General features: G+C 39.9%; 1 protein-coding gene across 2 annotated transcripts in view; it reads left to right on the top strand.

Moving 5' to 3' along the window:
* Window positions 1-27,329, top strand: part of LOC125458895 (ATP-binding cassette sub-family C member 5-like) — a 171,241-nt gene that overhangs the window by 62,869 nt on the left and 81,043 nt on the right. For both annotated transcript variants that reach the window (XM_048544703.1, XM_059651474.1), the window contains exons 11-12: window positions 9,744-9,815; window positions 20,914-21,038. In XM_048544703.1, the coding sequence (XP_048400660.1) occupies window positions 9,744-9,815; window positions 20,914-21,038 (197 nt within the window). The remainder of the gene's footprint in view (window positions 1-9,743; window positions 9,816-20,913; window positions 21,039-27,329) is intronic.

The raw sequence follows: 27,329 nt of genomic DNA, 5'->3' as shown, positions 1-27,329 counted from the left end.
GGTTTCTGAAGGCACAATTTTCTCATTCATCACTATTAAAATTGTGGCTCTAAAAGTAATGCTGGCAGCTTGGGTTTTAATGAATATTCATGACATGCTAATAAATGCAAAACAGCTTCTCAACCGTCATCATCGGTTGGGTCGACTTTTTGAAACTTTCTTCCAATACAGTATCAAAACATTAACGAGTTTTTGGGAATCCGAACATTGACCTCCCATACAATTAAATTCCACCACACACCTCCCTATCCACCTTTCTCCCCAATTTAGGCATAGCTGAAAGATTCTGCCCATGATCCCGTTCAGCACTAAAATTGAATTCTTCTTCTTCTGTGGTGGAGTTCTAGTCCTTCTAAGACAATGATTGATCAAAGTTTAGTTATTGTTTTATCAAAAAGCATTAACATTTGGAAAGAGCTGTAAATTCCAGGCTGCAGGTGAAGAGAATCTCAAGATTAAATGACTGATTTTGTTTGCCTTTTTTGGAAAGAATTAAAGATTGTTTGCGAAATGTCATATTTGAATATAATGTCAGGAGGATGATGGAGTTCTACTAGATATGAAGTGTTTTTGATAAAATCTTTGATAGCATTGCTTGGAGTGACTTGGAGGATATTCTGCTTTTAAATCCAGGGTGTAGGGCATGTACTGATTGGTCATTATTAATAGTTATTCATTGAATAAAATATGCATAATTATTGAATTTTGAATTCTGGATTTTTAAATTCAAAATATGCATAACATTACTCGCCTTAACTAAAATTAGTTTACTTCTGTCCTAAACTTTTATCTCACCTTTATAAGCCAAGGCCCAAAGTGAAGATGTACCGAGTTTGTTGTTCATTAGGTAACAAGATTAAAAAAAAATGAAAATGTTGGAGTTCTGAAATAAAAATGGAAAATGCTAGAAATGCACAGCAGGTCATTCAGTATTGTTCAAAAAGAAAAGACAGGTTACAATATTTTGGATGTACATTTCATCACAGTCAGTATGGTGGATAGTCGCTGTTCTCAGTGGCTGCCTAGCCTATGCCCTCTCAGGTTGTGCACACAGATACAGTGACACTGGCAGTGAAAAAAGATTTTAAACAAAGATGTTAGGACAAACTTTGCCTCAGCAAGTTAAGGTACAGAATGGAGGTTGAAAATTTGTTTCTTTAATCCACGACTATTATTGGAAAATATGACTTGTTGATTATTTTGGATTAGACTGAAGAAAATTATAATGATTGAATTAAGTCAGTGCAATTATAATTGGAGACATGCAAGGTCGTGATAGCTAGTTTATATATTGTCAGTGGCATGAGGAAAGAAACTGTTTCATCCCTCTGGTACTGCCTAATATCTATTTATATGATAGCAATCAACTTCAGCATTTAGCAAATGTGGGATTTAATTATGAGATTATTCAACATCATAATATGAGAATATATCAACAGCAAACCCAAATTTGTAGCAATAACGCATGTCTAGCAGAAGCGATACTACAAGGCTTTTTGAAAGAAAACTGTCAAACAATTGCAACTTTTATGGTAAATCAGTTTAGATAGATTGACCTAGCTTAACTGTTGAAAGTTCTAAATTAATTCTCTTATGTTCAATTTGCTTAGTAGCTTCTGAAACAATTGTGATGGCTTCGTTTTCATGGATTTAATAGTTGCAATTAAAAAAGAGCAATCATTCAATTGTGACCACACAGACACAGATTAGGAGCCCAACAGGCCTGTTCCACTACTCAATAAGATTATGGCTGATCTGTTTGTGTTTTGAATTCCACATTCCCATCTATCCCGATAATTTTTGATTCCCTCACCTATGAAGCATCTTTTTACCTCTGCCCGGCATGGTGGCTCAGTGGTTAACACTGCTGCCTCACAGCACTCTGAACTTGGGTTTGGTTCCACCCTCGGGCGACTGTCTGTGTGGAGTTTGCACGTTCTCCCAGTATCTGCGTGGGTTTCCTCTGGGTGCTCCGATTTCCTCCCACAGTCCAAAGATGTGCAGGCTAGGCGGGTTGGCCATGCTAAATTGCCCGTAATATGCAGGGATATATAGATTAGATGGGTTATAGGCAGATGAGTCTGGCTAGATACCCTGATGGTTAATGTGGACTTTCGGGCTGAAGGGTCTGTTTCCTCACTGTAGGGATTCTATGATTCTGTGTATCCCTACTTGCAGACCTTTCTGAGGCAGAAGTGTGCACAGTACTGAGAGGAAAAAAACTCTCATCTCAGTCATTATATATTTGGATGAATCAAACCACATTCATTATGATAGAATTCTGTAACATTGGTCCCCTCCGAAACATGTAACCACGGGTGTAGGTTATTAAGCTCAAACCACTTATATTAATTTAGGCTGCGGACATGGAAGTTAATCACAACTAATTTTACATGGCAACTGAATTTGATAATCACCAAAGTGTAAGCAATGCAAGAATACAGACATTCTGTCATATAATGTAATAGATTCATTGGTTCCTTCCCTAATATATAAAATCAATAATGAATATCACAAATGCTATTTATGTATGTGTTTGCTGGGTACTCATGCAAATTATGAATGAAAAGTTGTCATTACTTAGAAATGTAATGCTTGTTCATTTGATTTGTGATTTTCCAAAGAAGCAGTGGAATTTCTGCAGTTGGTGGGAGGGGACTCTTGTCATTAATGAGTGTAATTAGCTTGGATCACAGTCACCTTTTCATTCCTCCTGAATTAATCAGGAGATTTTTGCTCTCCATTATATAGCTATCTGAATTATATTATCTCTGAATCTGTGTTGCCTTGAAATAAATTCAGTTCTTTAAGTTGATCTAAGCAGCAATAGTTATGGAAGCAAGTAATCATTCAGGTAGCTCATTTCTGATCCCTGCCCAACAACACTATGCACTATAATTTGTTTCTGTCATGCCATCTGTAGCAGTGTTCTGAAGGCCTTCTTTCACATTACCCATGTGTAGGCCATGTTGCTGGAAGCTTCCTGCACAGTCAGCATGATACTAAATGCTGAATAAGGATACTGCAAATGTGTCGCCCCATTTGCTGGAACACTGAATGTATGTTATCCATACTTATGTAATCATTCACGAGAAAGGATAGATGGGTCCTGAATTAAAGCAACTTAAAAGACCATTTAACTACAGCTATCTAAAGAACCACTCAAGTAGTTGCTGACGATGTGTTTTTGACTTCTATGTGCTCGGGCAGCATTGTTGGAAGTAATTGTGTGCTGCTCAATGGATGATGAGGCAGTTGACTATAGTCAGGGAAGAGATTAGATAACTAGACTCGGGAATTGTTGCAGATCTTGCAGTATCTTTTAATCTGTAGGGTGATGAACAGATGTAATTGTGGTGGCAGACAGAAGAAGGCTAAATTTCTGTGAGAAAGGAGGAGCAGGAGGGCTCCCCATTGAAGGCCCTACTCATGACAGGTTTTCCATGATCAGTACTTGTAAATTTATGTGAACCAAAAACAATGCAGGAGCAAGCACGGGTGCCACACACATCCCCACTTGCACTTCCAATGTAGCGAGTAATAAAAATTCTCAATCGACATCAGTACCACAGGAGTAGCTGTCTCCGAAGCCATGCAGCTACAGATCTTCCTTCTGAAGATGACAACTAGTGATGTGTCCCTTGTCATCCAATGTCTGTTCCAGAATTATCTTTCATTCATTTGTGTGCAGTTGCAACCCTTCCATAGATTTTCTTATGGGTATGGCACATAGCTTGGCAGGGCATCTGGCCTTGATGTTGCATTCTTACCTGCCCACAGCTATAGTCTTCTGAGGCTCCAGTAGGTGGTCCCAAGGCTGTGTCGTCTCCTTCAGCCTGTCTTGGGAGAACATGGCTCTCCTGATTGCTGTGAATGCTTGATCATTTATATTTCTGCTTGCAAAACAAGAGAGATATGGTGAATATCTTACAATCTGATGTTCACAAAGGCATTTGGGGAGGTGTTGAAAGACATTGGCAAGGTGATAGGACACGTTCCAATTCTCCCTAATGGGGATGCATGGATTTACCAGGATAGCAAAATTAATATCCAGTGTTGTAGGGCACATTGACCGCATGCAAGTATCTCTGGAGACATTTTATTGTCAATGAGTGAAATACAAGAACCATAAGAGCTACCACTCCATAAATATGCGATTGGTGTGTAACAAACCAAACATTCACATTGCTGAACGCTTACTACTCTGACATTCTTGGAGCATGTGCATCATTTGTAAGGCTGGAGTTAATGACCATCTCTAATTGTGCTTGAGGAGGTACAGGTAAGCCATTTTCTTGAACTGTTGCAGTTCATGTAGTGTAGGTAAGTGCGTAGTGCTGTTGTAGAGGAATTCCAACATTTTCATCCAGTAACATAGAATGAATGATAATATCATCAGGATGGTGTGTGATTTGGTGGCAAAATTGCAGATTTTGGTGCAGTCCTGTTGTTTTAGCTGTTGGAAGACATGGATATGAATGATGCTGTTGAAGGAGCATTGGTGAAGTGTTGCTTTGCATGGTGTAGATGGCAAACGGTGAACATTGGTGGTGCAGCGTTCGAGGTTGTACATGGACTGTCAATCGAATGGGTAATAGAACAGAATGCAGAATATAGTGTTACAGCTACAAACAAGGTGTAGAGAAAGATCAACTGTAATGTATGAGAGGTCTGTTCGTAAGTTGAACAGTGGGGAAGACATTGTTTATGAATCTGTTAGTATGAGATTTTTAACTTTTGTATCTTCTGCCCAATGGAAGAGGGTAGAAGAGAGTATTACTGGAGTTGGAGAGGTCTTTGATTACATTGGTGATTTTCCTGAAAAAATGGGAAGTAAAGACACAGTCAATGAAAGGAAGGATAATTTCCATGATGGACTGAACTGTGATCACAACTCTATAATTTCCTGTAGTCTTGGGCGGAGCAGTGATGAATCTGGATTGGATGCTTTCTATGGCACATCTCTAAAAATTGTTAAGAGTCATTTCGGATATGCTGAATGTTCTTAGCCTTCTGAGGAAACAGAGGCATTGGTGTGCTTTCTTAACTGTAACAGCAACGTGGTAGACCAGAACAGATTGTTGACTTACTTGCAGCTGTTGAAAATCTCCACCTCAGCACAATTGATTTAGACAGGATGAGTACATTCTACTCCCTGAAGTTGATGACCAATTCCTTTAGCTCTGACATTCACAGGAGCTTAGAAAAGTGAAGGTGGATTTCATGGAAAGGTATGCATTTTTTACAGGACTACACAGCATAAGTGCACAAAAGATGTTCCCAATGAGCAGAGAGTTCAGAATCAGGGGTCATATTTTAAGGATACAGGGTAAGCCATTTAAGACTGAAATGGGGAGAACTTGCTTAATCTGCAAACACTCACTACAGGTATACCTGTCCCGAATTGCAATGTTCTCCATGAACTCCCACATGTTTCAGTTTTGTCACAGCGTCTGCCCGTCAGACATTGGAGGTTAAACAGAAAGCAGTCGACACCAAAACATTGAATGTTTTCAAGATGGTATTAAACATAGTTCTTAGGTCTAAAGGGACCAAAGGATATAGGGAGAAAGTGAGAGAGCAGAGATTTGAGATAGATGATCAACAATGGGCAGTGCAAACATTAGGGGTTGAATGGCCTATTCCTGTTCCTGTTTTCTATGTTTTGATAATGTACCTGCCATAGCTGAATAGTTAGGGTGTGAATTGTGTCAGAGAAAGGTGAGTGTAATGTTGACAGCATTATTGGATTTGTAAGTGTGTGGTGCTCTTTGTCAATATTAGGCATAACTCTTTAGTGTCAGGAAGTGCTGCTGATTGATTGATGAGTCTGAGGCTTGTTGAACAGAGTGAGACTTGTTGATATGGTGGGCATTGCATGAAGTGTGAGAATTCATTCACCTTTATCTCCTGTGTTGAATGAGAATTTGGTAGAGGGGAAAAGGAAATGCACCCTCTTTTCAATTAACCTCCGGTGGGTGGTAAGTGTTTTCCTTTAGCCCCTAAACCAGAGACATGTAATGTGCCTTTGCTAAGTAAATAACTAATCAACAAATAACTATGTGAATTTCTAAGGAGCAGCAGGGATTGCAGGGTAGGCAGTGTGACAAAACTGAAGCATGTGGGAGTTATCGAGAACATTGAAGTCCTGGACTGCTATATCTGTCATGAGCTTTTGCAGATTAAACAAGTTCAGCTCAGTGTTGTAGAGCTGAGGTTGAACTGGAGACATTGTGTGGCATTGGGAAGGAGGAGATTTAGATGGACATTTTGTTACATCCTTTTGCTTAAGTAGCATTTTAGAGTTGATTATTGGTCAGAGACAGGGCGGTATGAATGCCAGCCAGGCAAATATTGGGATTATGGGTATAATTATAGAGTAGCCTTGGTCCTTAACTTTAGATCAACAAATACAATGTATTTGCTGCCTGTGATGTATGAGAAAAATGGCTGCATGGTAAACTGAGCATGGCACCCTGGTAGAGATTGTTATTCAAGTGGAGAAAGAGTAAGCAGAAGAGGTGATGTTAGAGGACATAATCATGAAAAGAAAGATGGAGATCTCTGCAGCAGCAGTGAGGGCTGTAAAGATTATATTGCTTGACCAGTGCCACAATTGAAGACATCTCGTTGTAACTGGATATGAACTTGAACTTCCCACAAATATTTAGAAACAAAGGCATACGTAGAGCTATGAATGATATTATACTGACAGAATCTAATAGGAAGGAATCTTTTGACTGTTACTTGATTCATGTGCCAATTGGCCAAGCACCTCCGAGAAGTGAATGTGTATTTCAAAGAGTCATATGTGAAGAAAGAGTTTTTTGTTCTTGGGCACTGTCATGAGTACCAAGGAAAAAGGATCTGTCTGTTCTCCATTTAATGAAGCCAAACAAAGATCCGTGAATGGAGATTATAACTGAAAGGGGAACAGAGGGATCAAATAAGTGAGATTTTAAAAGTTAACAAACAATTTTAGAGAACAAAGGTCTATAACAAATTGAAGAAAGATGGCCAGATTGGGCCAAGAGGGGCAGAGAGTTTAACAATTATGGCACATCTGAGAATTGGTTCTATGCAATTAATAGGAATATAAAATAATAGTGAATACCTGACACTTTCATAACAAGTTAGACAAACTAATGACATGAATAAAGATAAATGGGTTTGATATAATCACCATCATAGAAATATGTGACTGGACTTTACAGTCCACCCGCAGACAGGGAAATAGGAACAAATCTTTTTAGATCTGGTGCCTTTTACTGGGGCAGAATTCATCAGTTATATTATGAAAGATCCGCTGGGAAAAGTGATCATATTACAATTTAATTCCGTATCAAATTTGAGAGTGATGTACTCAAGCCCAAAACACATACCTTGAAGCTAATTACTGAGGTCTCAGGCAGAGTAGATAATGTTGATTATGTTGAATGAAATGATGGTAAATAAACAGTGGGACATATTACATTAATGATTCAAAATATTCTGCAAAATAAATCCCATTTAAGAAACAAAAACCTTGTGAGAAAGATCTACTTGTGGCCCCATTAGCACATTTGCGAATAATATTAGACTCAAAGAAGAAATTTATAATGTTGCAAAGAATGGTTGTCAGCCACAGGAGTAAGAGAACATTTGCTAATAGGGGAAAAATAATTATGAAAGTAAATTCACCAAGGATGCAAAATGTTTTGCCTGGATGTTTTTAAAAAAGGGGTAGTTAAAGCAAACATTGAAGCTGAGAGACAGTGACGGGATTAATTATCACAGAAAATGAGGAATGAATTATTTTCAAGTTGACGGCTGTGATTCGTGGAGTATTGCAAGGATCAAGATTTGGAATTAAACTATTCACAATTGAATTTAATGATTCAGTCAAAGAAATCTAGAGTAATGTATCCAGTTTTGCTTCTGATACAAAGCTAGGCAGGAATGTAAGCAGTGAAGAAGCGTAAGGAAGCTGCAAAGAATCACAGAAGGTTACAGCACAGGAGGCCATTTGACCCATTTTGTGTGTGCTGGCCTTCTGAAGGAGCAATTTACCTAGTACCACTCTCCTGCCTTTTCCCCATAGCCCTGTACATTCTTCCTTTTCAGATGAAAGTCTACTTCCCTTTTAAATACTTCAAATGATCCTTCAGCCTCTTAAGCAGTACATTCCAGATCCTAACCAATTTCTGAGTGAAAATGCTTTTTCTTCAGTTTACCTTTGCTTGCTTTATCAGTTACTTTAAACGTATCACATCGGATTCTCAATCCTTTACTAATGAGAAACATTTCTCCCCATCTACCCCGTCTAGAATTCTTGTAGATTTTAAATACCTCTGTGACATCTGCTCTCAACTTTCTTTTATCCATGGAGAACAAAAATGACTACTTCAATCTTTCTGTATAACTGAAACTTCATCTGTTCTTGTGATTCTTCTCTATAGCCTCAATAACATCTTCACATTCTTCCTAAAGAGTGTTGGACAGAGAGAGAAACAGTCAAGTTGTTAGATTTCTGGGAGTCACTTGGTAAGATGTCACATCAAAACTACACGAAATCAGAGCCCTGTTCTGGGGCATAAAACGTGAGCACAGAGGACTCATAACCTAATGAGAAACACAGAGTAGGGGTCAGTGATGCATATCAATCAGTTGGAGGAAGTGATTGAATATAAGGTTACTAAGTTTGCTGGTGACACAGATAGGTCTGAACATAAGTTGTGAAGATGGCATAAGGAGTCTGGAAAGTAATATAGGTGTATTACGTGAGTGGGTGAAGGTTTGACACATGAGGTATAATGGGGGAAAGTCTCAACCTGCCAAATTAGCTGGAAGAACAGAAAAGCGGTATTTCATTTAAATGGAACAAGATTGCAGAACTCCGATGTATAGAGATGTCTTGATACATAAATCATATTCGTATCTTTATTAAATGGTGGAGCAGGTTCAAGGTGCTAAATGGCCTATCCCTGTTCTTATTTCCCTGTTCATATGTTGATACACTAAAGTTTAATTAGGTTGATTCCTAAGATGAGAGTGTTGTGAAAGGGTTGGCTAATGATGAAAAGCTATGTATATTAGGTGATAAGCAACATTCAGATCAAAGGATATAAGGGTGGGAAAAGGTGTAAAAAGCTCGGCAGATCAGGCAGCATCCTCAGAGAAAAACAGAATTAACCTCTTAGGGTGATGACTTTTGTTCAGAACATGTTCTGATGAAAGATCATCGACATGAAATATGAAATGAGATACATTATTCCCAGTTTTGTCTGCGTAGACACAGGCAGATTGCTAATTGTGACCCCATGTACCAAAATCAGCTGTAACCAAATTTGAGCCCACTTATCACCAATCCTGTGAAGGGATTTTCTGGGAAGGCTATTGGGTGGGGGGGAAGACATTGTGGATGAGCCTATTGTCACCCCTGAATTCCGCCCAGCCGCCTGGAAATTGAAGCTGGTCTAGAAAAGGTCTGTAAGTGGTCATGGCTGGACCACTTAAGGACCTCAACTGGGCTGCTTATGGTACAGTAGAAGCATTGCATATCCCATGGTCAAATTATAGACAGGTTGGGCAGGTTGAACAATGCTGGGAAGTCAACTGAAGAATTTTATGGGCCTCCAAATCTTACAGTCGGCAGCCATAAAATTCTACCTGTCCTTTCCTGTTAACACCTTAAGAATCTGAATATGTTTTCATTTAATAGAATGTAGTCAATTGTAATTCTTGTTCTCTCTTTTATTTTCTAGGGTAAACTGGTGGGAATTTGTGGCAGTGTGGGAAGTGGAAAAAGCTCCCTGATATCAGCTATCTTGGGCCAGGTAAGAGCTGGTCGTATTTGAGATAATATAATTTATTTATTTTCTAATCCAAACCTCAAATATTTACTCCTATTACACAGAAATTAAAAAGTGAGCGTTTTGTGGGTGGTGTGTTTTACAGTTAAAAAAATTACAGGTACATTTTGGGCCACACTTTAAAGAATATGGTTTATGTAAACTTAAAACAGATTATGTTATGTGTAATATTAAGAAATGGAAAGAGTCTTTAATTGTTGAAGAAGTAGTGACGTATTGGAGAGCACAATGAAGCAAATAGAACAAAGTTAATAGTAGGAATTGCTTGCATTTCCGTAACACTTCTCCCCACTTGTGAAATGTTTTCACATCTTGCTAACCTAAGGGAGTCATGATCAAAGTTTTCAGTGGATATTCAATGTTATGTGATTTTACAGTTAAATATCTGTCACATGTGCAGTTATAGTATGATCAGCTAGAGGACACGTGATTGTCTTTCAGATACTGTTTTTATCATTAAAATCACATGATTAATAATTGGATTCTAGCAAGTTTTGATTCTCAGTTCTAATTTGGAGAGCATGAAATCCAACCATTAGAATAGGTTGTTGTTTCAAAGTTATTTGGAAACGCACTGATCTTGATACATCAGAAGATACTCAGTTTCTATTTCCAGTAGTTTATGACTTTCTTGTATTTGTAGCACTGTAAATGGAAAGGGACACCAAGGAATATGCCAAATAAGTTACTTTCTCCTTATACATTGGAAACAGTTATTTCACCTGTTGTCTTCTGAACACATCCCATTTTCTGCAATTATATAAAACGAAGAACTGTGGTTGCTGAAGATCTGAAGCAAAAACAGAAATTACCGGAGAAACTTGGAGAAGCTGCCTTCTGAACAAGTGTCACTGAACTCAAAGCACTAACTTTGCTTTCTGTCCACAGATGCTGCCAAAACTGCCCAGATTTGCCAGTAATTTCTGTTAGTGTTCCATTTCCGACTTTGTTCTTTCTTAAGTTATATTGTTAATGTTCTATATTGCGGGCCTGTGGTATTAGGTGAAAACAATCTTTGAATGCATTGAAGAAGGATTTAATTTTAAGAAAAGGAATATTAAAATAATTAATATTTCCTCTAAATTGACCTGCAAAAATTCCATCCCCTATTCCCAATTCCTTCGCCTCCGCCGCATCTACTCCCAGGATGACGCATTCCACTCCTGCACATCCCAGATGTCCGCATTCTTCAAGGACTGCAACTCCACCCCCCCCCCCCCCCCCCCCGAGTGGTCGAGAACGCCCTTGACCGTGTCTCCTGCATTTCCCACAACTCATCCCTCGTACCCCGCCCCCACAATAACCTCCCTAAGAGAATCCCCCTCATCCTCACATATCACCCCACCAACCTCCGGATACAACGCATCATCAACCGACACTTCTGCCATCTACAATCCGACCCCACCATCCAAAACATTTTTCCATCCCCACCCTTGTCTGCCTTCCGTAGAGACCACTCTCTCTGTGACTCCCTTCTCCGCTCCACACTCCCCTCCAACCTCACCACACCCGGTCCCTTCCCCTGCAACCACAGGAAGTCCTACACTTGCCCCCACACCTCCTCCCTCACCCCCATCCCAGGCCCCAAGATGACTTTCCATATTAAGCAGATGTTCACCTGCACATCTGCCATTGTGGTATACTGTATCCACTGTATCCAGTGTGGCTCCCTCTACACTGGGGAAACCAAGCGGAGGCTTGGGGACCGCTTTGCAGAACACGTCTGCTTCGTTCGCAATAAACAACTGCACCTCCCAGTCGCAAACCATTTTAACTCCCCCTCCCATTCCTCAGATGACATTTCCATCATGGGCCTCCTGAAGTGCCACAATGATGCCAGCCGAAGGTTGCAGGAACAGCAACTTATATTCCGCTTGGGAACCCTGCAGCCCAATGATATCAATGTGGACTTCACAAGCTTCAAAATCTCCCCTTCCCCCACTGCATCCCAAAATCAGCCCAGCTCATCCCCTCCCCCCACTGCATCCCAAAACCAGCCCAGCACGTCCCCACCTCCCTAACCTGTTCTTCTTCTCACCTATCCCCTCCTCCCACCTCAAGCCGCATCTCCATTTCCCACCTACCAACCTCATCCCGCCTCCTTGACCTGTCCGTCCTCCCCGGACTGACCTATCTCCTCCCTACCTCCCCACCTACACTTTCCTCTTCACCCATCTTCTCCTCTATCCATCTTCAGTCCGCCTCCCCCTCTCTCCCTATTTATTTGAGAACCCTCTCCCCATCCCCCTCTTTCTGATGAAGGGCCTAGGCCCGAAACATCAGCTTTTGTGCTCCTGAGATGCTGCTTGGCCTGCTGTGTTCATCCAGCTTCACACTTTGTTATCATCATCTCCACATCTACCCTGTTAAGACCCCTCAGGATCTTTCATCTTTTAATCAAGTAACCTCTTAGTTATCTAAACTCCAGAAGGCACAAGTCTAGCCTGTGCAATCCTTATTCATAAGACATTGCACTTATTTCAGGTATTAGTAACTAAATCTTCACCGAACATCTTGCAATACATTTACATCATTCCTTAAATAAGAATGGCCTTTCTGTACTGTAAATTGTATGATTCTAAAAGGTGACCAGTACCATACACAATAATAAAAAGGAGCTATCATTGGTGTCTTATGTGCATGAAGCATAATCTTGCTATTTCTGCATTGAATTCTTTCACAATATCTGATAAAATTCTGTTAGCTTTCCTAATAACCTGCTGTACCTGCATACTAAAAATCTTTTGCAACTCATGAACTAGGATGCTGAGACCCCTCTGCATCACAGAACTGTGTAATCACTCAACATTTTGTTAATGTAATTCTTTATTTTTTCTGCCAAAATGGACAAATTCATGTTTTCCCACATTGTGTTCGATTTGCCAGGCCTTTGTCCACTCTCTTATTGTATTTATATATTCTTCTTGCTTCCTTACATCCTCTTGACTACTTGCTTTCCTATTTTGTGACATCAGCAAATTTAACAACTGTACCTTTCATCCTGTCACCCAAGTTATTTACGTAAATTGCAAACAGTTGAGGTCATAACAGTGATCCCTGTGGTAAAGCAGACATTATATCTTGTCAACCAGAAAATGACTCATTTATGCTGACTGTTCCGTTTCCTCTTAGCTCGCCAAGTTTCTATCCATGTCAAAGTTTTTCCATCTACACTGTGAGCTCTTATTTCCCCAATAATCAAAGGCAATCAGTCCAGTTTTCTGGAAACATAAGTACAGCACACTCTCCAGAACCCCCTTAAGCTGTTGCATTTCCTACTTCCTCAAAGATTATCAGTAGTTTGATTAAACATTGTTTCCCTTTCACAAAACCATATTGATTCTGCCCAATTACATTCAACTAATCTAAGTGCCCTATTATAAGTTCTTTAATAATTGTTTTCAACATTTTCCTTATGAAAAATGCAAAGCTATTTAGCTTGTAGTTTTCTGTTTTCTGTCTCCCTCCCTTTTTGAACAAAATTGCATTTAGTATCTCCCAATCTAATGGAATCCAACCCAAATCTAGGACGTTGCTTAAAACCAAAGCATCAACTACCTCATTAGCCAAAAGAAAATATGTATAAATGGGTATTTGGTTCATTGGCTAGATATGATGAGTGAAGTCCTGCAAAGGTCTGTGATGGGGCCTCAATTCTTTTACAATTAACATTTGTGACTTAGATTGGAACAAAATGTAGTAATTAAAATTGTAGACTCCACCAAGATAGATAAGAAAGTATGTTGAGAAGACAGAAGGAATGTAGGATGATACGGAAACATGCCCTTCGGCGCATTATGTCTGCGCTAACCAAGATGACAAGGTAATGCTGTGGTAAAAGAAACTGCTGCAACAGGAAATTGTAGATGGATATAAATAAGCTAAATGAATGGGCAGAAATCTGAAAGATGGAGCATAATGTGAGAAAATATGAAGTTGTTGACTTCGGCAGATGGCAAATGAGTGCCAATCAAAAGGACTACTTGGACCTAGATGCTTTGAGCCTTTTGAGGGTTGTTTGAGCTATTTTCAATTTGGCAATCGAACAGTATTCTATTTCACGACTGACTTATGCTTAGAGGATGGTTCACAGGTGTTTAGGAATCAAAGGATGAGTTGCTTGCCACAAAGCTCCCAATCTTTGACAAGCACTTATTGTCAAAGTATTTATACAGTTATTGAAATTCTGATGAAGGGTGAGCCCTCACAATGGTGGGTAAATTCAGCAATGGCACCATTGGAGCGTTTTTCCTGACCTGGGATAAGATTCAGGAGGCAGACAAGATTCAGACGAGTGAAAAATGTTTGTTCAAGCAGAAACAGGTTTATGCAGGGAGACGGCCAAAGGATCTTCCCTGAACCTGGCTTTGAAAGATAGATCAGTGGCACGCCCTCTGCTTTAACAAAGAAATACAGCATTTTTATACACTTTTTGCTCCAGTAGTCAAATACAAAGTAGTGATCGTCCTTCCCCTTAATTCAAGCACCCAATCCTGTGGGATACCTAATCGTAGATGGGCACATCTGTGGACAGTCCCTGGTTCCCATGATCATATTGTATTAGCTAGACATTGTAATCTCTCGGCCTTGGTATCTTCCTATGCATCCTATTCATTCACGTTCCAAAAGTTTAATGATTATACTCCTTCAGGTCTTTCTCAGGCTTGTTTATCACTAAGGACAGCTCAAGTTCAATTACCCATTGTATTTTGGTGCTGTCTTTCAATACATTCAGTTACTCCTTTTATTTTCACACTGTCCCAATTATACAATGTAAAAATAAAAAGTCAGTTTGTTTTAACTAATTTCTATAAGGTTAGCTTGTGTTATGAAGTTAATTATAATTGTAACGTTACACAACTACTTCTACTGCCAGCATTTTGTAATTTATGGGTTGTGAGGAATCTACCTTGTTCAGGGCATAAGAGAAGGTGTCTTGAGTCATAGAATCATAGAATCCCTACAGTGTGGAAACAGGCCCCTTGACCCAACAAGTCCACACCAACCCTCAGAGCATCCCACCTAGACCCATTCCCCTATGACCCACCTAATCAACACATCCCTGATTTGGCATGGCTAATCTACCTATCCTGCACATCTTTGTGGAGGAAACCTAAGCAGACACAAGGAGAATGTGCAAACTCCACACAGACAGTCACCCAAGGGTGGAATCGAACGCGGCTAACCACGCAACACCTGTCTTCTGAGGCTAGTTAATCTTTATATCTCAGCTTAAATTTCATTTAAGGCTTGTATTGTATCCTGGTGATGTATTGAAACCAACTTCTATGATTAGAGCATTTTTAACTAGAAACAATTTAACATTGCTGGTAGCTTCAAAGGGACAACTATTTACTCCGAAAAAAAATTTAGCTGTTATCCTTGCAGCTGCTTGAAGACCTAATCTAGCACCTGACATTATTCATTTATTGGAACAATCATCCTTTCATGAATAAAGCTGGAATTGGTCATTTTTCAGTCCTAAGGTATCCTTTTATCAGAACTGTCTCAGATGAGAACATACAGCATTCTTTTGCTGACCTTCTGGTAGTTCTGTTCAAAGGTACCGTTGTATTTCACTGTGTGAGCAGGCTGCTTGGTTTTGCTTAGCTTCTCTCTGCCATCTTGTAAGCAGGCTTGGCCCACTTAGTCTGTCCAGGTACAAGCCACCTTACTTGGCCAGGCACAGGCACTACCATGGAACTCTTTTGGGAGGTTATTATATTCTCTTTCATTGGAGCTGTTCATTGCATGGATCTTGTGTGGCACAAATGTTACTTGCCACTTATCAATGCAAGCTTGAGAGTTCTCTGGTTACTGTTAATTGCAACTCCGACTGCTTCAGTATCTGAGGAGCTGCCAATTGGTGCTGAACGTACTGTTCAGTTAGTGAACATTCTCATTTCTGAGAAGATTAGCCTCCAGTAGCCACATAGACATGCTTTGTGCTAAGTTTAACCCTATCAATGAATAGATTTTTCCCTAATCACACTTTTTTACATAATACCTTCGATGAAATTATGATTTGTTTGGAACTTTAAAGAACAATCCTTAATGTGTTTTTTTTTGCAAAAGTCTTACCTTCGTGGAGTGTTGACCTGCTTTCTACTCAAAATGTACTTTAATGTGGAAATAACAATTAAATAATACATTTGAGCTGTCATAAAATACTCACCAAGCTGGTTTCTTGTTTGGCAGATGTTTCATTACCATGCTTAGTAACATTTTCAGTGTACCCTCCGATAAAGTGTTGGTGTGTTTTCCCATCTGGTTTTTAAACTCTGAGGTCCGTTGAGATGGATTGCCTCACTTCTGGTTTTCCTTCACAGTGGAATGTATACAGGGTCGAGTTCAATGTGTTTATTAATAGCGTGCTTCGTGGAGTACCATGCTTCTAGGAATTCTCATGCCTGTCTCTGAATTAATTTTTGTTGTACATAAACGCTTACTTTTATTTAGAAACTATGCATGGATATTAAGCAGTAAAATGAGTGTTATATGAAAACGTTAGTAATGTTTTGTGGATAGTCAGCATTGATCTTGGCTGATTGTGTTAGAAATTGTGGCCAGTGATAATGGCTGAAAATAGCAACCTTCTCAATTATTTCGGTTGCTGCTTTATACTTCCTTTCAACAAATAAAATCTCATTTTTATGGTAATAGCCAGAGCATTTTAACTTGTGAGCATTGCTGTTGAGGCAGCAATTATTATCCATCCCTAATTGCACTTAAGATAGTGTTGTTGAACATTGTTTTCGACTGTAGCTGTCCAAGTTTTGTCAGTGCATCTGCAGTGCTGTTAGGGAGGGACATCCAGGAGTTAGGCCCAATGGTGGTGAAGGAATGTGTGTGACTTGGAGGAAAACTGGCAGTTGGGAACACTTCCACACGTCTATTGACATTATCCTTTGAGGGTGGTGGAGATCAGTGTTCACATGAGACCACTGTGATCAGATGTCGCTGCATGTCAAAGATGATACACTTTGCAACTACTCTAGGTGATTGGTGAATGGAATGAATGTTTAAATTGATGATGAAGAGATGCTGATCAAGTGAACTTCCTTCCCTTGGATGGGTCAACCTTCTTTAGTATTGTTGGGGTTGCAGTCATCCATGCAACAGGACATATGCCTTTATGTAGCTCACAGTCTTTGAGAGTCAGATGATTTAATCACTGCATGATTCCCAACCTCTGTGAACTCAATTTTTTTTATGTATGGGCCAGTTACACCACATCATGGTGTATCGGATTCAGTATCAGGAAATAAACAACTCTTAGCGGTACAAAAAAAAATGCAGATGTTAGAAAGCTGAAACAAAAACAAAAATTGCTGGAAAAATTCATTGGGTCTGGCAGCATCTGCGGGGGGGAAAAAAAGCAGAATCAAAGTTTTGGGTCCATTTCTGCAGAAGGGTCACTGGACCTGAAACATTAATTCTGCTTTTGTAGCACCTGGTTATGTTTTAATTCCTTTTCAAAATGAGGAAAAACAAGCAGCTAGCCTATTTCAGAGCAAAGAGGTCTAGCTGATTTTAAAGGGTGCTTGCTGTAACTTTGTAACAAAGCTAGCTGTCAGACCAACGAATTTGGACACGGGGATACTGCTGCCAGGGATCCAGAAGTATGATCCTGAGATCTAGTGATCATAATTCTATTATTTTCAAAATTGTTATGGAAAAGGATAAACCTTCCATAAAAGTTAAAGTTTTTAATTGGAGTAAGGCAAATTTTAAAGGTATGAGACAGGAATGTTCAAAGATTGATTGAAGTACAGTATTTGCAGGTAAAAGAATGTCTGGCAAGTGGGAGGCATTCAAGGGTATGAAGACAAGAGTTCGGATGCATTTTCTTCCTGTTAATGTGAAGGGTAATGCTGGTAAGATTATGGAACAATGGATGAATAAAGATATTGAGGTTTTAGTCAAGAATAGAAGAGAATCTTTTCTTTAGATACAGACAACTTGGTTCAGTTGGATCTTTTAATCAGTATAAAGGGCGAAGGGGTATTCTTTAGAGAGAAATCAGGGGGTCAAAGAGGGGAAACAATATGACATTGGCAGATAAGATTAGGAGTAATCCAAAGAGATTCTAAAATACATTAAGAGCGAGAGGCCCTCTTAAAGGTCAAGGAGGTCATCTTTGTGTTGAACCCTAGGAGACGGGAGAAATACTAAATGAATATTTCACGTTGATTTTTACTGTGGAAAAAAAATGGAGTCTAGAAAATGCAGAGAAGTTACCTTTGAAATGTTAAAAAAAATTCACGTTACGAAAAGGCAAGGCTGGGAAGTCTAAGAGAATAAAATGGTGTATGAATCTCTGGGACCTGATTTAATCCCAGAATATTGTCGGAAGTAAGGGGGGAAATTACAAGACTTCTTGCAGAAATATTTGCATCATCTATGACTGCGGGTGAGGTGCCCGATGTCTGAAGGGTCACTAATGTTGTACCTTTGTTTAAGAAAGGCTGTAAGGAGAAACTGGGAAACTGTAAATCTGAGAATCTGACTTTGGTTGGGCATAAATTGTTGGAGGTTATATGAAAGATAGGATTTATGAACATTTAGAAACAAAAATTGATTAGCGATAGTTGACATGGTTTTGTGCGAAGAAAATAGTGTCTCACAAACTTGATTGAGTTTTTTGAGGAAGTTACCAAAAGGTGTGATGATGGCAGAGCAGTAGACATTGTTTGTTTAGATTTTAGTAAAGCTTTTAATAAGGTTCTGCATGGTACTATTTAGTAAATTAGGTCACATGGGATTCAGGGTGAGCTTGCCAATTAGATAGGGACTTAGTTTAACGACAGGAGACAGATGGTAATGGTGGAGGACTGTTTCTTGGACGAGAGGCCTGTGATCAACGGTGTTCCACAGGGATCAGTTCTAGGTCTTTTGTTTGTCATTTATGTAAACGATTTGGATGAGAATATAGAAACAATGGTTATTAAGTTTGCAGATGACAGCAAAATTGATGGCATAGTAGACAGTGAAGAAAATGTTCTAAGATTACAAAGGGACCTTGATCAAATTGGTCAATGGGATGAAAAATGGCAGATGAAGTTCAATCTAGATAAATGCAAGTTGTTGCATTTTGGTACAGCAAAGAAGGCAGGGCTTATACAATAACTGGTAGGGTAGTGTGGTAAAGCAGAAGGACCTAAGGGTGCAGGTGCATAATTCTTTGAAATTTGTGTAACGTACAGACAGGATGGTTAAGAAGACATTCCGCATGATTGCCGTCATTGCTCAGTCCTTTGAGTGTCGGAGTTTGGATATTACATTGAGGTTGTACAGGACATTGGTGAGGCTTCTTCTGGAATACTGTGTCCAGTTGTGGTCGCCCAGTTATAGGAAGGATATTATCAAGATGGAGAGGGTTCAGAAGAGATTTACCAGGATGTTTCTAGTATGACGTGTTTGAGTTATAAGGAAAGGCTGGATAGGCTGGGACTTTTTTCACTGGAGGGTAGAACTTTGAGAGGTGACCTGAGAGAAATTTATAAAATAACGATAAGTATAGATAGAGTTACTGGTAGTTGTCTTTTTCCTAAAATGGGGAATTTGAAGACTTAAAAATGACACATTTTTTAAGGTGAGAGGAGGGAGATTTAAAAAAGACATGAGAGGCACATTTTTACACAGAGCGTGTGGAATGAACTTCCTGATGTAGTGGTGGATGCAGGTGCAATAACAATGTTTAAAGGACATTTGGATAGATATATGAATAGGAAAGGTTTGGAGGGATGTTGGCCAGGAGCAGGCAGGTGGGACTAGTTTAGTTTGGAATTATGTTTGGCATGGACCGGTTGGACTGAAGGGTCTGTTTCTGTGCTGTATGACTCTATAACTCTAAGAGGAAGCACTTTGTTAAGCTAATGGATGATTGCCATGCTTTCCTTATGAACTCATGTAGAACACCCTGAAGTTTCACCTGACTTACACACGAAAACTTGAAATAAAAATTTATACTTCCCTTGCTGAACCTTGTCTGATCCTGACACCCCTGGTTCTTTGAAACTTTGTGCTAGTAAGGAAGCCACCTCTGCTTCCCTGTTCATGTTAAATTGCAGATTAGACCTTGATGACACTGTAAACCTGATATGCATATCTAAAGAATATTCCATTAGCTTGGGGAAGTCCTTGCTATTTGTAATTTAAAATGCGATCAGCTACTTAATTTAGGAACGGAGTGGGGAAATGACCTGCTTTATTTTAACTGCCACGTACTCAGCCCTTCTAAGTAATCTCTTCAATGAGATAATGCTAAAGTCAGCCGGATCCATTTCAACAACCACAGTACAAATTTAAAACTAAATAGCCAAATCATGTTTTTGAGAACATACAGTTGTTACAGCTGTACTTTTTAAAAAAAAAAGATCATTTTGAAATTTATATTGAGCAAATGGAGTCTAATTTTGAATCTTGTTTGACATAACCTTCTCTGCACTGATGTGCATTAGATAAATTAACTTTGATTTTCCGACCAGGACTCAACTAATATCACACAAGATTTGAGGTCTTAATACAAGCAAGCTACTTGTTTCTAGATATAGACAACTCATTGTGGAAAAGTAAGGGACATGAAGATGATATAAAAGTGCATGGGAGGTTCTTAATTTAAGCAAGATGACTATATCGTGATGTGAAGATCATTTAAATGAGAGCTACTTGGGTGGTTGCTGTTTGTGTTTTTCAGCTAGTATTGAGGAAATAGTACATTTCAGTGGAAATTAAAATTTGTTTCTATAGATTCACTGTATATTGCTAATATTGTTTTAGATTATTTAAGTTGAAGAAAATGTGTTGTAGTCCTGGTATATCTTCTGTGTATCATTCTTAATTCTTTTACTTCCATCTTCATTGAGAGATCAGATGCTCTTAGTTCACCACATATGTAGCAGATTTTTAAAATTTCTTATTGTTGATTGCTGTTGATATAGTGCAATGTCACCAATAAATCCATGCTAAATTAATTTTAGAAGTTACCAATGCACACTTTAGTTCATCTGCTTATATGACTCCATCTGATTGATTGGGTCATCTTTTATCTAACTTCTAGCTCATACTACTTGAAGGGACTGTTGCAGTGAGAGGCACTTTTGCTTATGTAGCCCAACAGGCATGGCTCCTTAATGCTCCATTGCGTGATAATATCTTGTTTGGCAAAAATTACGAGGAAGAAAGGTAAGAGTTCACCATTTTTGGCGTTATTTCCTTGCTTATGTTTTTCAAGATACAATTTCACAGGTGTTAGATTTCACCCACAGTCAACTTGCAGTGTGAATGTTGGTTCTGAATTTTGGCAGGCTTTTTGATCATGCCTAAACGTGATTTTTTTTGTTACATTCCATTTTCGGGTAAAGAGCTAGAATTACTTGTAAAGTGTCATTTCCTGACTTCTTTTCAACTCTTTTTTTATGAAAGAAGCAGAGTTTCAAAAGTAAAATGTCTTAAGTCAGTATACAATCAAAGACAAATCTCACACTGTCATTATTCATATTGATTTGGTTATTAGTAAATTGTAAGATCGATTTAGTTCATATCACCAACCAAGAGTGTTGCCTGTTTAATGATCAGGGTAAGATTGTGACCTCACTGTGTAGGGAATTGGAGGCCATTTTACTGGTGTAATAGTAGTGTGAAAGTGCCATTTTGTTTTATTAGCTGAACAGATCAGTAATGTGGATTTTTCTGCAGAGTTCTTTTATTCCAGGAGGAGAAGCCCACTAACATCGTATGTTTGATATTCCAGTCAGTTGCTATTATTTAACTTGGATTATTTGAGAACACTTTTGACTCTGGATCAGAGAGTTGTGGCCTTAAATCTTTCAGAGGTTGATATTGCAATGGATGATATCCTAATGTCCTGCCTGCCTCTTCAGGTGAACGTCCTATTCAATGTCGGTGTTCCTCTTCACAGTCCAATGAAATGCCATGGCGAAAAAGGCTCTGTGCTGGAGAGAAGCTCAGCGTGAATTAGTCCTTCACATCTGATGTAAGCTCAACACATTGATCAATTATACAGACTTCAAATGGCCGTGCAGCAGTTTTAAACCGAGAGGGTTAATTTTTGCAGCTAAGTCTGAATTGCCTCGAGGTTTTGGAGGGTTTTTCACTTTGAGGCCGAGCAAGTTTTTTCATCTTGTCTGATCACAGTTTCCCCATGCCATCTCTCACATCCATTTCATCTTACCATGTGCCAGTCAAGATATCTGCTGAAAGATCACATTCCCCTTGCATCCTCACCATTTTTAAAAGTCAATTGTGCACCTGGATGAGCACTGGTATTCCAAAGCTGTCCTACACAGTGGCAGATAGAATATGAACATGTTGGAAGAGGAATAAGATGGCACTGCAATTCTCTTTCGGGGATCTGGAGGTCCTGGTGGATGGCTGGCTGATCCAGAGGAGAAGTGGTCTCTTCCAGGAGGACAGGCAGAGAGGCCTGCATTACCAGATCCTATAAGCTTGGTGACAGTTTGCCACCGAGGTCAGTGTCATCTCTGAAATGTGGGGAAACAGCCAACAATGCTGAAAGCAGGTTTGTGAAACTCCCACTCAACGTCCCACACCACTCAATCATTACTGTCAAATCGGCGATCAACCCTATATCAGTGGAGAATGCAGGAGGGCGTGTCAGGAGCAGCACCAGGCATACCTGAAGATGAGGTGTCAACCAGGTGAAGCCACCAAACAGGACAACTTACATGTCAAACAACATGAGCAGCAAACGATAGAGCTAAGCAATTCCACAATTAACAGATCAGATCTAAGCTCTGTAGTCCTGCCACATCCAGCCGTGAATGGTGGTGGACAGGTTCACAACTCACTTGAGGAAAAGGCTCCACAAATATCCCCGTCTTCAATGATGGAAGAGCGCAGCACATCAGTGAAAAATTTAAGGCTAAATCTTTCACAACAAATGTGCAGCCAGAAGTGCCAAATGGATGATCCATCTTGGCCTCCTCCACTGGTCCCCAGCATTACAGATACCATTCTTCTGCTAATTTTATTCACTCCACAAGATATCAAGATATGGTTGGAGACACTGGATATTGCAAAGGCTATGAGGCCAGACAACATTCTGGCATAAGTACTGAAGACTTGTGTTCCAGAACTTGCCACTCCCATAACCATACTGTTCCAGTACAGTTACAACAGTGGTATCTACCCAACAATGTGGAAAATTACGCAGGTACATAAAAAGCAGGACAGATCCAACCCAGGCAATTATTGCCCTATCAGTCTACTCATGATTATAAGTGAAGTGATGGAAGGTGTCATCAACAGTGCTATCAAGCCGCACCGGCTCAGCAATAACCTGCTCAGTGCTGCCCTTTCTGGGTTCTGCCAGGGCCACTGAGTTCCTGAACTCATTACAGCCTTGGTTCAAACATGGACAAAAGAGCTGAATTCCAGAGGTGAGATGATAGTGACAGCCCTTGACATTAAGTCTGCATTTGACCAAGTGTGGCCTCAAGGAGCCCTGGATAAACTGGAGTCAATGGGTATCAGAGGGCAAACTCTCCAATGGTTGGAGTGATACCTGACACATAGGAAGATGGTCAATTTGTTGACGGTCAGTCATCTCAGTTCCAAGACTTCTCTGCAGGAGTTCTTCAGGATAGTGTCCTAGGTTCAAGCATCTTCAGCTGCTTCATCAATAACCTTCCCTCCATCATAAAGTCAGAAGTAGTGATGTTTGCCAATGCTTGTGCAATATTCAAGAATGTTCACAACTCCTCAGATACTGAAGCAGTCCATGTTCAAATAAAACAAGATCTGGACAATATCCAGGCTTGGGCTGACAAGTGACAAGTAACATTTGCCCCACATAGTGCCAGGTTATGACCATCACTCATAAGAGACAATGTAACCATCACCCCATGGCATTTAGTGGTGTTACCATCACTGAATTCTCCACTGTCAACACCCTGAGGGTTTTCACTGACCAGAATCTCAACTGGACTCTCAGTATAAACACAGTGGCTACAAGACCAGGTCAGAGGCCAGGAATACTATCCACAAGATGCACTACAGAAATTCAACAAAGATCCTCAGACAGCACCTTCCAAACCTACAACCACTTCCATGTGGAAGGACATGGGCAGCAGTTATATGGGAACACTGCAACCAGAAATTCCCATCCAAGCCATTCACCATCCTAACTTGGAAATATATCGTCATTCCTTCACTGTTGCTGGATCAAAATCCCTCCCTAATAGCTTTGTGGGTCAACCTACAGCAGGTGGTCTGCAGCAGTTCAAGAAGGCAGCTCACCACTACCTTTTCAAGGGCAACTAGGGATAGGCAATAAATGCTAGCCAGCTAGCAATGCCCATATCCCACATATGAACACAAGAAAAAAATCTCTGTGATGCTTCCCCAGTCTTCTAGAATTGCCTCATCACCTTTCCCCCACATGCTACCAGCTGTGCCATCCACTGTAACCTCACACATTGGCCTCCTTTTATTCATTACAGAAGAAGACAGCCCACAACAGGGAAGAGTAAGTTGTATGTGTAGAGAAGTGCCTGACATCCATGTCTTCACCCACAATGAGGGGCGAATCTTCATTGTCACACCTCCTCTAACTGTTGGCCGTGATGCTTTCTTTTCAATTTGCCTCGCAAGTTCCAATAGCCTGCCCTTGCCCTTTATGACGAAAGGAAAGGTCCGTCTCCACCTAAAATATCTCCTTAACCTCAGAACAAGAGCAAGTCTGTTTCCTAGAACTTCCCACCAGCCCAGATATTGGCATGTCGGGGGGAACCAATAGATATAAAAAGTGTGGCTATACAATCTGATGGGTATCTCTTACTGACTGCTATGCAGCTGGCCAAGGGAGAAATGGTCCAGGCAGATTATATTCAAAGGACGGCAGAAGACCATCTGCCCCCGGAGGGAGAAGGTGTTATGGTGTCTGCAATTAGAGACTTTATCCTAATGCACAAGGTGAAGCAGCAGTGTATGGAATGCAATGGTCCTCATTGCTGAAGCTGCGGCAGTGCAGTGAATCCTGCACCTACCTAGTTGCTGACATGGGCAAGTTGGCAGCTGCCATGAACAACCAGGTCTAGCACCTCAGGAGCTATCAGAGAGGCACAGACTCCTACACTCCACCTCCCAAGCCATTTTTCCTCAGGACCAAAGGCATAATGATAGATGGTTGAGGAGCCTTGACCCAGTCAATGGGTTTTGTCCCCACAAGGAGACAGGGCAGGCCAGGAGGCAGCCCGTCTGAAGTGGAACCAAAGACAAACGCTTTCTACTCAGAAGTGACCAGACTCTCCACCTCCAACCTTTGGACATTCAAGCCTCTGGAGAAAATGCCCTTGATGTATTTGGCCCGTCCAAACATAAGCACCTCCTGGGTCACCCAACCAAACATACAGCACCAATGGAATCCACTTCCAAGCAGGTTACTTTCACTGCAGTTGAGGAACCAGGGACTACACTAAGATGTGGTTGAAGGGAGAGAAATATGGAACTTTGGTGGCACATCTGAAAAGGCTGTCATGTGACTCAGTTTCTACATAAATGTTCCCGAAGTTAATTGTCATGTGTTTGTGAGTCTCTCTTGTTAAGTGCCATGCGTGTCTTAACACTGTCAGGCAGCTAGCTGTTCATGAGCAAAGATGAGGTTCCATGGATGGAAGTTTGCCCTGTGAGCCTATTGCACCATTTGGAAGCAGGGGGAATAATGTACATACGTTGGGTCATGGTGACACCTTTGACCATCCTTGTTCAACATCTCAAAGCACAAAAGTGTAGCTGTCAAGGAGTTGTCCTGCTGTAACTGTGTCAGGAAATTGAACGTACAACACTGTCAATGCTTAGATTGACCAGGATGAAGAATGGGCTCCTAACAGTTTGACAGCCATGTTTGATTAGTGCTGCCTTACCATTTTGACCTATGACCATATGAACCCTGAAATTCCTATGCCATTTGATAAGATTGAGATCTGATTGTGGCCTCAACTGTAGTTTCCTGTTTGTTCCACTATAACCCTTGTTGACCAAAAATCCAGCAAACTCAGCCTTGAACAAATTCAGTGACCCAACCTCCATTGCTGTTTGGGGAAGAGCATTCAACAGGCGCTGACTGACCTTCTTAGAGAATGAGATCAGGAGGATTTCTATTTAAACTGGAAGCCACTAATTTTAAGTGTTCACCTGTTCTCAGCCAGTCTCCCAAGGGCCAACATCCTCTTATTCTCTTATATTAAGTCCCCTTGGACCTTATACATCTCAAATAAGATCAACTCTCATTCTTCTAGTGTATGCCCAAAATGTTCAAGCCAAGAATCTATCAGTGGAAATTTGTCTGAACTGTTTCAAATGCAATATATCCTTGATTAACTTAGATGCGATCTAATCAAGGTCCTGTACAGCTGCAGTGACAGTTCCCCAATTTTACATTCTATTCCATTTGCAATAAATGCCAACAATTTATTTGTCTTCCTAATCACTCTTCTGTAGCAGCATATCAAGTTTTGGTGATTCACATGTCAGTGCAACCAGATCCTTTAATATTGTAGAATTCTGCAGATTCAATTCATTCAAATACTAAACTGCTTTTCTGTTCTTCTGACAATGTCAGCAAGTTCACATTTTCCAACACAATACACCGTCTACTTATTACATTTGTAAATGAAGGATGAACATGTCTCTTTTGTCCTATAAATCCATATTCAATTCAAATATCCTCCTTCAAATGTTAATGAAAGACATTACAGTGTCCTTGATGACTTTCACAGATTTCACTGTTCTTACTAAGTTTTCTACTTCCACATACTCTTCATCAAACACATCTAATATTTTAAACAGAAATTTTAATTTTGACAAGTACGGTGAGCAAATTTACAATGGTAATTTTAAGAGTTTTTTTTTCCTTGATTCAGCCCCGATGCTGTGAATAAATTCTGATGAGAAATGGTAGGTTTTGGTAAGAGATTGCAAAATGTATTGACTGGGTAAACTTGCCAAAAACAATTGTTGTATCATGCACTACGACAAATTTCATTTATATCTCACTGTGGATTTGCTCAACTACATAGGTATTGCATTAGAGATTGCATTGGTACCTATCAAATGGCTTACTACAGCTACTTAATATTCAGTTACAACTCCATATATTGCTATCACCAAACTTAAATCAATCATTACTTTTAATTTGAGTGCATTATGATGCTTTAAACTATCTAGTACAACAGTTAAAGAAGTTTGTGAATTCTCCTTTCATCACTGGATTTGAACTCCTTGTGACTCCTTTTTCTATTCACCATTAACTCCACTCCTTTCATTAGAATTATTTTTATTTTGAGATAGATGTCTGTTTGCTTATCAGCAGTTAATTGCATCACAGTAATTCAAACCATTTGCCTATTTTCGCTCTAATCTTGCCTTCCCACGTAATAGGTAGATCAACTTTCACCTTCATGATGACTATTCTTAATTCTTACATTTTATTAA

This window comes from Stegostoma tigrinum, chromosome 15, assembly GCF_030684315.1.
Source record: "Stegostoma tigrinum isolate sSteTig4 chromosome 15, sSteTig4.hap1, whole genome shotgun sequence".
In the NCBI taxonomy this organism is placed as follows: domain Eukaryota; kingdom Metazoa; phylum Chordata; class Chondrichthyes; order Orectolobiformes; family Stegostomatidae; genus Stegostoma; species Stegostoma tigrinum.
This window is presented reverse-complemented; position numbering and strand designations above follow the sequence as displayed.